This window comes from Protomyctophum bolini (assembly GCF_963924005.1).
Source record: "Protomyctophum bolini genome assembly, chromosome: 18".
Lineage (NCBI taxonomy): Eukaryota > Metazoa > Chordata > Actinopteri > Myctophiformes > Myctophidae > Protomyctophum > Protomyctophum bolini.
The window spans coordinates 7,393,318-7,405,168 of NC_137879.1; the positions used below are offsets into that span (position 1 = coordinate 7,393,318).

Consider the following 11,851-nt stretch of genomic DNA (forward strand, 5'->3'; position numbering starts at 1 on the left):
CCTGCCACCCAGACCCATCAATCTTAGATCTAATCAGCGCTTCAATGTTTAGCTATTTGTCTTTTCGGTGTAGCCATTACGCCTGCACTTCGTGCTGCAAGGTGTCGCATACATTTCTTCGCAGACGTGACAATTAAACCCTTTGTGTATATAGTCGCTCGGGGGGTTTAGCCTCTTTTGAGACGATCTGCCGCGACGCATTGTGAGCGCAAGGGATCGGCTATAACACCCGATGCACATAATAAGTATAAGTAATAGCCTTGCTATAATGTGCCATGGAGCACATATAGGTCAGGAGCCTATCTCCTGTTTCTGTAGCGCGAGGCGGCTTGGTGTACAAACACATCGCCCCAGCCATGATTTACAAGCACACCCCCCTGGACATGACACTATACTGTAGTAGGCCTACTGTATGTCGGGTATAAGGACTAACCCCCGGTCCAACCCTTGATGCCGAGTGCCATGAAGCAGAGAGGCATTGGGCTCCATTTTTTATAGTCTTTGGTTTGGTATGACTCTGCCGAGGAATTGAAGTCATTGAACCTCGACCTTCCAATCTCAGGGCTCTAAACTCCAAACACAAGGCCAGGCCACTGAGCTGCTCATGCTAAGCATAATATATGCCTATAGGCTATTTATTTTCCCCCCCAAAGGCATCCGCAAAACAGGGACAGACACCAGGGTTATTGTGGTTAATTATAAGCGCAACCCTCGGGTCGAACGGCCGCCTTTGAAGTTGTCTTCATTCAATGCAAACGCTGTGGAGGCCTATATAGGACTGTCTGTCCGTCACAACAACCATGCTTTTGTAAATTCAGCCAAAAGGATGGAAACTTTTACTCTTTTTTTTCCCCATCAAAACATCATGTGCACTGCTCATACAAAGTGACTCGGTTCAGGATGACATAAACACCAGGTTAACACAATACTTCTATGCATAAACAACCGCTCTTGTCTGCTCTCCGCTACATCTACACGACATGAAACTCAGGACTCAGGCGAATAACGGTAATGAACATCACCAAAGAGACAACTGCAGTCCCAGCACGCAAGAAACTGGCATCGCAATAACGGCCCTTACACAACCGCTGCCAATAAAAAACGCCATAAACCTTGTTAAATGTAATCTTTGTAGGTACTGCAACTAGCGATTTGCCACTCCGGTTAGTCAAGGAAGAGTCTTTTTTTCCCCCTTTATCGTTTTTTCATTGATACTGTACCAACTTACTACTGCAGTTCATTAACAAAGCTGCACTAATTGCCATATATAGCTGCAAGCAGCCATAAAAGCAATAAAGCCATAAAGAAAAAAGCTATTCACAATCAAATAATTCAGTTCATAGAGAGGCATGAAGTCATCCCAAGACACCAAGGCATTGAACCTCTACCATGAAATTGTTCTGTGAGCAGGGCCTGGCTGTAAACAAGTTCTTGAGCTTAGTCCAGTTACCCTGGGTAAACATAGTACCTTTCCTTTCCTTACCAACCACACTCTCGTCTTCCAAGTTAGGCACTCCTGCTCCTGAAGGGTTGTTTCTCCACAACAAACAGAAAATAACTGACAATAAAGGCTTTTCTAGACTGAATAATGAATAATGTGGGGTTTGGAGCAGTTGTTCGTGTCTGCATGTGCTGTATGTCAACACTGAGCTGCTTCACTTTTAGACAGGACTACTACCCAAGTCCCAGGAGTGGATAGAGTGGATCATATAATTCATATAAAGTAGCCTTGCCGAGCCATGAGGCCCATAGGGCAGGAGCCTATCTCCTGTTTCTGTAACGTGAGGCAGCTTGATGTACAAGTACACCCCCTGGACATGACGCTAGTATGTCGCAGGGACTTACCCCCAATCCAACCCTTGATGCTGAGTGTCAAGCAGGGAGGCACTGGGTCCCATTTTTAGAGTCTTTGGTATGACCCGGCCGGGGATCGAACCCCAACCTCCCAGTCTCAGGGCGGACACTCTAACCACAAGGCCACTGAGCTGGTAGGAGTGTATCATATAATTCATATACAATCATATAATTGGGAGATCTAAAAGGTCAGAGGTCGTCTGACGAATCACTGTGAGCTTCCGTTCTTGACCGTTTCTCGTGACCCTCTACCGCAGTGGTTCCCAAACCTTTTTTCACGTCAAGGACCCCCAAATTCCCGCGGACCCCCATTTGAAAAGTTATGCCAGGGACCCCCCCCCCCCCTAAAGAAGATTTGTACGGCTCTATAGCAGTGATTCTCAACCCGTTTAATTTCAAGGGGACCCCCAGTTTAACATGCATTAGTCTACGGACCCCCATTTAATGGCATTTCTATCTCTGGGACCACAAATGTTGCATTTGTACACTCTCAGACTTACAGACCCATAAGAGTCCATTTGGTATCATTTAGCTGGGGACCCCCTGGAACTCCCTCAGGTACCCCTGGGGGTCCCCGGACCCCACTTTGGGCAGCAGCACAGAACTGCCAGAACCGTAAAAAGTGTCTGGAGAAAAAAGAAACGGTAGAAAAAGACTAGGGGGCCTTTTTTCCCCTCGGGGCTTGGCCCATAATCATCCCTGCGTTGACACTCTGGCCTTTTGCGATATATGCCATAATAGCAAATCTTCATACCTCTATGCCTATACACTGCTACAGTATACCAAAGTACAAAGCCACTTCACAAGAAGAATGCTGATGCAACGTCAAGAGATTTGCTGAAATAAATAGGTCTTACAGGACATGCATAGAATATTGACTACTACGATATCGTTTTCAACACTCGTCGTGAGTTTGAAACGGCGACATTTCCCGGTTGTTTGTTTCATGTACATAAAAGAAGACAATATACTGAAGAAACGTGGGCTGTGATTGGTCTACCTTTGAGGGGATTATGCGTACACTACCTACTGTACATGCACGTATGCCTGTTCTCGACAGCTTGGCCATCAGCCACACACCGTAAAAAAAAAAACAACGAAGAAATCTATACCAGCAGCCAGCAAGCGCCCCTAGTACCTTTGCAGTACCATCGTGTGATTTCTCAGAAACATGGCAATCCTCTGCTCCTCTATAGGAATAATCCCAGTGTGTTTAAACATTCATTAAGTCAGTAAGGCACAATGAATCACCTGCCACCTCCCGTGCACCGCCGATGCATCCCCACCCACACTGAAACTACTGCAAACTTAACCCATTCTGACCTGAGATCAAATTCATACGAGGTTTCCACTGGACACACACTGGACTGATTAACCCATTCTGACCTGAGATCAGATTCTTAAAAATGTCAGTCGTTCTTCGACTTTTCAAAAATAGCAGACCTACAAGCTCGTAGCGCGCCACTCGGTGGCGCGCTATGAGCTTGTAGATCTGCTATTTTTCAATAGCTAAAGCATAACATGATGCTAACACCAAAACGGGTTCCCGTTCAGAATGGGTTAACAGTATGTGTGCCTATAAAAGCAGGCTATATGCAGACACATTGCAGAACCGTTTGCAGCCAGAATCCCTGCCAAAATTCCCTCCCGAGTGCCACTGCCAGCACGTTTGACAAAGAAATATGTTACAAGGTTATACACCGCATGTCTGACTTTGATATCCAACAAACCGGGGGAGTAGAAATGGAACTATCAAACGTCCAAAATGCTACTCGATCAACACAACTCCTTTTTTTTTTTAAATGGCCTCTCTCTTCCAACCCTCTGCTTCTTCACTTTATAGTTACAAGTAGTTTTTTTTTAAAGAAAATCTGCAGCTACTGGTGCGTGGTGTCGTACAGTATGTGTGCTTGCCGGTAAATAACGGTACAGGAACACGGTGTACTGTCGAATGTTCCCCCAATTTTTTTCCATAATGCTTTAAAAAGGGCCGAGTTTATAGCAGACACAGTTTAACCTTGCCCAAAAAAAACATGTTCATAATTCACCGAATATCTGCCCCTGACAAGGCAAGCCGACACCGACCGCCGCCAAACTGCCCAGCTGGTGCTTTTGGAAGACATACTATGATACTACAATATATAACGTCATACATATAACTGAAAGAGGCTTGTCTGCATAATTTGAGGAACTACACAATCTGTCAGCGCGCCGTGAAACCGCAGTTCCATGGCACAGTCTCCCTGGCTGCTTGGTGACGTCACTGTCACTGTCCTGTCCTGTCCTGTCCTGTCCTGTCCTGTCCTGGATGTCTTTGTTTTCCCTGCATGCCTGAAACCAGAGATATACAGGAAGGCCGTCCGGATATGTTATACTTTAATTAGTTATTGAAAAATGGCAGATCTACAAGCTCATAGCCCTACGAGCTTGTAGATCTGCCATTTTTAAATAATCGTGAAAATGTGGCGCCAATCTTTGAATATTATATTCTTTCAGGGGCGAACGTTTTTAACTCAAATCTTTGCTTCTGGGGAGGGTCCCTGGAGGCTGGAACAACATATTTTCAGATGGGAGTCGGCGGGCCAATTACATATCATTTTTGGGGTCCTTGACATGAAAATGTTTGCGAACCACTGTTATAGAAACATGAGGTTCTTTCATGATTTATAAGATATTTGTAGAATCATCCTCAGGTTGGGGTTAATAAAAAAATAAGAATGTCACAAAGTTGTCAGTGAACAGACCCAACACTCTCAAAACACTAAGATTTGAATAATTTTATATATAAATCAGTTATATATATGATCAGTTATCATTGCGATAGCGATGAATAGGAACTTAGGAAGGGGCTCGTGTTAGTTCCAATTGATCCAAGCCGCAGCACAATCGATTGATTGCTCATTAAAATAAACACACTCTATAAAAAAAAATCACACCCGTGTGAACTGAGTGGTGCAATGATGCATACAGCAATGATGGATAGGCTTATTTTTTAATAACTTCAATATTTGCCTGAAATACCATGTTTTAAATAACGAATGGTTCAAGTACACATAACAGTGTATGCCAGTACAGCTAAACATTTGAAAACTTTGAATAGAATGTCCACACACTGGTTGAATACTTTAGAGTTTTATTTTAATTCAACTCCAAACCAAAGTAAAGTGCTGCATCACTCACATACCAAAAAGCTTATATACATATATATATATATATATATATATATATATATATATATATATATATATATATATATATATATATATATATAAGTTCATGTTTCAGCTTCATTATATTATATATATATATATATTATATATAATATAATAAAGCTGAAACATGAACTTGTGTTTTGAAGCAGAGAGCTACTGGCTATCCCTGGATCAAACAAATTAACTTAAACCAACAATGGCATAAAGTTGTATTATTATTATGTATTCATGTAGCTTCAGTTATCTTATGGTCATCATAAGTAAACACCCTGTATGGAGACTACAGTGTAATGTTAGCCTGTAGCTGGTGCTTTGCACAGGCAGACGAGACGACAGATACTTTGCACAGTCCATGCTTTGTTGTGTTGTTGCGCGTGCCGATGGTCTCATCAAAGACAATTTTATTTTTTACTCTGTCGTATTCTGCTCATGATGCAGCAACACAAACGTCCAACATAGATAACCGTTAGCTTCTCTCTTCATGCTAACGTTAGCTTATCTCTCCCCCTTGGAGACTACAGCATAACGTCATCCCGGGGGGGGGGGTGCTTTGCACGGGCAGACGACAGATACTTTGCACAGGTCCATGCTGTGTTGTGTTGTGCCCTGCGTCTCCTCCTTAATTATGTCTGCAAATTATGTAGTATTCGATCGAATTATTTGTGGCGGTGCCTTGCACGGGCAGACGACAGATACTTTGCACAGGTCCATGCTGTGTTGTGTTGTGCCGTGCGTGTCCTCGCGATGATGCATTCCAAAACATTTGCGCACGTGATATTTATATTTTAGACGAAAGAAAACTTTATTTTGACTTTGCGCGTGCCGATGGTCTCATCAAAGACAATTTAAATTTTTACTCGGGTCGTATTCTGAGCTTTTTTTAATAGCAGATCTCCAAGCTCATGATGCAGCAACACAAACGTCCAACATAGATAAAAGTAATTACTCACATAATACTGCTGCAGGTCCATAAATAATCCCAGTGTTGTTGAAGATGCATAATAATGATTGTCGCGTGGTTTAGCGCCGACTACCACAGTCGATCCACATACCACTATGACAGGAGAAAGTTGGGACTTTTGCGAAACTTTTGGACTTTTTCGATTGTGTTGCCACTACGGGGGTGCACGCACACACACACACACACACGGGCGCGGGTGCGTGCGCACACCACTGGTGCACGCACACACACGGGCGCGGGTGCGTGCGCACACCACTGGTGCACGCGCAGGTGCACGCGCACGCATGCGCACACCACTGAGGCTCAAAGACACAGGTACACAGGTAGGTACATGGACATTGCTGATTGTAGGAGTGGTTGCACCACTCAAAAAATGCATTTCGAGACTTTCAAGCCGCGGTCGCTGATCCGGAAAAGCCTGAGAGCCACCGACCGCTCTGACCCGATAATAATAATAATAATAAATGGAGCCCATTTTAACCCATTTTGGGCGGGAACCCCTTTTGGCATTTTAAGCATTATGTTATGCTTTAACTATTTTTTGGAAAAATCGTGAAAATGTGCCTCAAATCTTTGAACATACATTCTTTCAGAGTTTCAGTTTTTTAACTCAAATCTTTGCTTCTGGAGGGTCCCTGGATTGGAACAACATATTTTCAGAGGGGAGTCGGCGGCCAATTACATTACATTGGGGTCCTTTTTGGGTCACAGAAAACCGTCAGGATTTTAGAAGACATTTTGTGGAACCGTCCTCAGGTCCAAATGGGTTAAGAGGCCACAGCACGGTGCCGTGCTCTGCGTGCCAGGGGGGAGAAAATGGTCGTATAGGAAGAGCCTCCATGATCCACCTAATAACACCCGCTGCTGCACACCAGAGACCCCCCCGTAGCCCATAGACCTGTACCACTGCTAACGTGTATACAGTACAGCCCCCAGCCCGTAGACCTGTACCACTGCTAACGTGTATACAGTACAGCCCCCAGCCCGTAGACCTGTACCACTGCTAACGTGTATACAGTACAGCCACCAGCCCGTAGACCTGTACCACTGCTAACGTGTATACAGTACAGCCACCAGCCCGTAGACCTGTACCACTGCTAACGTGTATACAGTACAACCCCCAGCCCGTAAAGCTGCTGCTGCTAATGGTGACATCGGAGCCCTCAGCCCACAAACAACTGTGTGTGCATCTGTGCGCGTGCGTGTGTGTGCGTTTCCCTCCTTCCTGCCAGCCTGAGTTGTGTTAGCATCTCATTATATCCACTCAACTGGGTGCACTATCTCTTAATGCTTGCATAGTAACTGTGCGCCCATCTATGTATGTTTTCTGTGCGTGTGCGCGTGTGTGTGTGCGCGCGTGCACGCCTCTCCCGCTGTACCCCCAGCAGACAGCATCAGACTGCGCCCGGATCACATTCTCTCGCCGTCAGCACTTTGCCGGGCTGCGCGCGCTCCGAGCGGATCGTATACGTTTCACATGTGACTTCCTTCTCCACTCATGGACACCTCGCCTCGCCGCTGAGTGCCCTGCCTCGAAACGAAACCCAACGAGGGCCACTACTCGTCAGAGTCAGTCACCGCCCGTCACACACCGCGGGGGGAAAGCCCGGCACGTACACAAACACACACACACGTGCGCGTGCGTATAAACCCCTTGACAGCAGCACCTTAAGTGACACTTCCATGTGACATTGACTGGTCACTGCTGACACAAACGGCCCCGATGGAGCCGTTAGCCGAGGTCATGGAATAAAGCGGAAAATAAAATATCACGACTGAGAAATGTGCAAGGATGATGTATAAGTAAGTATTAGTATTCCAATCCTGTGCTGCTGACTTGCTGGAGATATCACCGGATTGAGGCTAACCGTTGCTTTCGTGACATTTCTGAGAAGCTGAAAGAAGCTTCTGAACATTTGCTTATAGTTTGACCACTTCAAAAATAACTAATAAAACCAAATATAGACAATCAACTGCAAGCTTGTAGATCGGCTATATTTCCAGTGTCTCCACAACACGCTTTCATATATAGGCGACATACTGTATGTATATACAGTACTGGCTTCAAATACGCCATCACCGAATGACTGCAATTAATCAGTTGTGGCGACCGAGTAGTACTTAAAGTGGAAGTGGAAGGGAAAGGATGGATCATGGGGGGTGTGGGAAGGGGAGGGGAGGGGGTGGAGTAGAGGGCGGATACTCACAGTATGGAGCCCCTCAGTCTCCATGGTAACTTAGACCGCTGGCCACTAAAGGTGCAATCATATGTTCTATGTGTGTGTGACTGCTTGCGTGACTGCGTGCGTGCGTGAGGGTTGAGTGAGTGAGTGAGTGAGAGGGCAGTGGTGGAAAGTAGCCAAGTACATTTACTTAAGTACTGTACTTAAACCCATTTAGACCTGAGGACGGCTTCTAAATCATGACAGTTTTCTGATCAGTGGTGCTCAACCTTTTTCATGTGAATTATCTGTATTTGGCCACGGACCCCCCATCTGAAAATATGTCGTTCCAGAGACCCCCCCTAGAGATTTGACTTAAAAACGTTCGCTCTGAAAGAATATAATATTTAAAGATTTGCGCCACATTTTCATGATCTTTTTCAAAGAATAGCAGATCTACTATTATAGATCTGCTATTTTTCAACATCTATAGCAATGCTTAAAACAACAAAAGGGGTTCCCGCCCTGAATGGATAAGTAAGTACAATTTTGAGGTATTTGTACTTTACTATTTTGTATTTGTATTTCCAATTCCAATGTAGGCCTAGTAATTGAGTATGAGTAAAAGGCACTTTCACTCCACCACATTTATTTGAAAACTTTAATTACTAGTTAAACTTTGTAGATTTTTTTATTTGATTTGATAGTACAGATAGTATTACAAAACATGCATTAACCACTTCAGCCCTATACTGTACTGCTATTTGAAAATAGCCAATGTACAAGCTGCACGATGCGCCGTGATGCAACACAATGTGAGCTTGTTGATCTGCTATTTTCAAAACACTTGAAACAGTACATTCTGAAATTGAAAAATAAAGTATAGGCTACATTTTGAATTCCTGCTCTTTCACTTGTAACAGAGCATTTCTATACGTTGCAGTATAGGCCTATTGATACTTTTTTTACTCAAGTACAAAATGTGAGTATACTTGTTCCACCACTGAGTGGAGTGGGGGAGGTATATATATAGGGAGGTACTTGGGGGGCTCAAAGCAAGGCCACTCCACTGTTCTGGCAGATGCATGCATCATCGGTCGACTCGGCGTCATTGAAAAATCAATAGCCAAGCACGGCGAAGCTAAGAGAGGCTTGTGTGGCGTGGTGGAGGTGGTGGAGGTGGTGGAGGGAGAGAGAGAGGAGCCAACGATTAAACAAACTGAGATTTCGTCAGCAAACGAACTGGAGCTTGAATTGAATCACAGCCGAGCGAGTATAGGCAGGGGGAGGAGGGGAGGGGAGGGAGGGAGGGCGTGTGTGTGTGTGTGTGTGTGTGTGTGTGTGTGTGTGTGTGTGTGTGTGTAGTGTCGTGCCCGTAACAAGGCAGCTGAGGTCATTAGGAGGCGCTTTAGTGCCATCTTCTAATGACCATCATCACGGTGGCCCCACCATGTGTTTCGGCTACTTGAATATTGACCAAAGAAAAGGCACATCGTCATGCCTCGGTATATCTATCCAAGGGGCCACGATTGTCTTTTCGAATTCGATAGAAAATAATCAGACTTCCGTTTTATTCCCATGATTATACCTTCGGCGATAGAAACAATAGAACATATTTAGAGTTTGTTTTACGGCCATTGTTACGTGAAAGAATAAATCACAGTTTCTTCGACATATAGGGACAATGAGTGAACCCTCCCCCCCCCCAATACATTCACTGACAAGCACACACACACACGCACGTGCGCGCGCACACACACACACACACACACACACACACACACACTACACTACATTACGCAGTAAAATGGGCAGGAGATAGACGAATGTGGCCATAATTCAATCCAGCACCCCATTCGTATGGACAGCTCCTTCTGAAGGCCAGCTGGAATCAATGCAGATCCATTTAACACAGAACGGGTGATACCCACTAAAACATGGACAACCAAACCAACCAACCAACCACTAAAACCGTCTTAAAGCTTTGTGTTTTGTCTACACACACCGACACCTAAACACAGCCCATAGCGAAGGCTTACACCCGCTAACCCAGCGGAGGCTTTTCAACTGAAACTCAGGTATTTGTCTCAAATCTCCAGACTCCTTCGGTACGACGTTTGAAATAGGGCTCCAAACAAACGGTTCACACACTATCTTCTCTCAGCTCTCCTACCCTGATAAAACTAACAGGGGCTCCATGGGAGAAGGGTTTAGCTCTGAGCCCCGTGGATTCGTATACCAGAGGTTTTTTTCGGCAACATGGAATCAATATATTATATATTCAGCATGCATGCCAAGGAATAAGCATCTAGACTGGCATATTTAGGGATGTTATGCGCTCAGCAAACTAACTCTGACAATACTGTGGGGGTGAATATGCAGACTGTGTGGATTTATGGACATGTATGTGTGTGTGTGTGTGTGTGTGTGTGCATGTGTAGGCATAGACACCGACTGCATGTGCCCACATGGAGTGCTGAGAGACATTGTTGTTGTATGAATCGTGTGCCATGATTTTGTATCGAACTGCACATGTAATGCTTGAGTCCCTGTGTGGACATGAATTGTTAAAATGTGCGTGCGTGCATGTGAGTGCGTGTCGTGTGTGTGTGTTTGTGTGAAGGATGAAGCGGTGCGTAGATGAGGTTCCAGCGTGTATATATTCTTAAGACGCGGTGGTCATGGTGGGGGTGGGGCTGCGTCTTACCTTCGCTGCAGTCGTCTCCCTGGAAGCCGGTGTCGGCGCAGTCGCAGACGGCGCGGTCGTCCACCACGCTGCACACGCCTCCGTTGAGGCACCGCCGCTCCTCCTCGCCGCCGCAGCCCGCCGTCACCGCCACGCCCTCCGAGCCCTCCAGCGCCGCCGGCGTCCCGTTGACGCTCAGCCCCGCCAGCCAGCCGCGGAACGGCGGCACGTCGCGCACGCCGGGCGCCGTGAGCCGCAGCGGCGAGGCGCGCAGCTCCGGCGCCACGCCGCCCACCAGCGTGGGGCTGAACACCGTCATGTCTCTCCGCTTGCTCTTCACCTCCGCCCAGCCCTCGGCGCGGCCGTCCACCTCCAGCGACGTGTTGCGCCAGTCCCGCTTGACGCGCACGGCGTGCCAGCGGCCGTCGCTCACCGCCGCCGCCGACTGCAGCTCGGCCGGCTCGGCGCAGAAGATGCTGAAGCGCAGGCGCAGGCGCCCGCGCAGCAGCAGCAGCTCCAGGAAGTCGCAGAAGCCCTCGTCGTCCAGGTAGAGCAGCAGGCCCTCCTGGCTGTGAGTCCGCAGCGAGAAGCTCAGCACGCTCTCGCAGCACGCGTTCCACACGGGGAAGCGCCCCCACTGGCCCGCCATGCCGCCGAACTCCAGCACCTCGCCGCGCGCGCCCTGGCCCCCCGCGCTGCACAGGCACAGGCCCAGGAATAGGAGGGGGGCCGACGCCCACACGCACACCGCCATCGCACTCATACACGCCACCACCCCTCCACCACCACCGCCCCTACCCCCACACAAACACACACTCACTCACACACACACGGGGGAATATAGGGGGCTAGAGCTGGGGTGTAATAGACGACTCTAGCCGACAGCTCATGGTGGCTATACCGTGGGGCGCGGAGGGCCCACACCCACCCCCCCCAAAAACAAAATAACAACACGTTTCCAGGAATCCTCGGAGGA

The 11,851-nt window shown here is 47.0% G+C and overlaps 1 protein-coding gene across 11 annotated transcripts in view; it reads right to left on the reverse strand.

Moving 5' to 3' along the window:
• Positions 1 to 11,638, reverse strand: part of LOC308332708 (neurexin-1a-like) — a gene marked incomplete at both ends in the record, with an annotated part of 160,798 nt that extends 149,160 nt beyond the window's left edge. For 5 of the 11 annotated variants that reach the window (XM_080788734.1, XM_080788735.1, XM_080788733.1 and 2 more), the window contains one exon: positions 10,897 to 11,638. In XM_080788734.1, coding sequence (XP_080644860.1) covers positions 10,897 to 11,638 — 742 coding nt within the window. The remainder of the gene's footprint in view (positions 1 to 10,896) is intronic. The other 6 variants (XM_080788732.1, XM_080788740.1, XM_080788731.1 and 3 more) reach the window with 2 other exon arrangements.
• Positions 11,639 to 11,851: the final 213 nt, after the last annotated feature.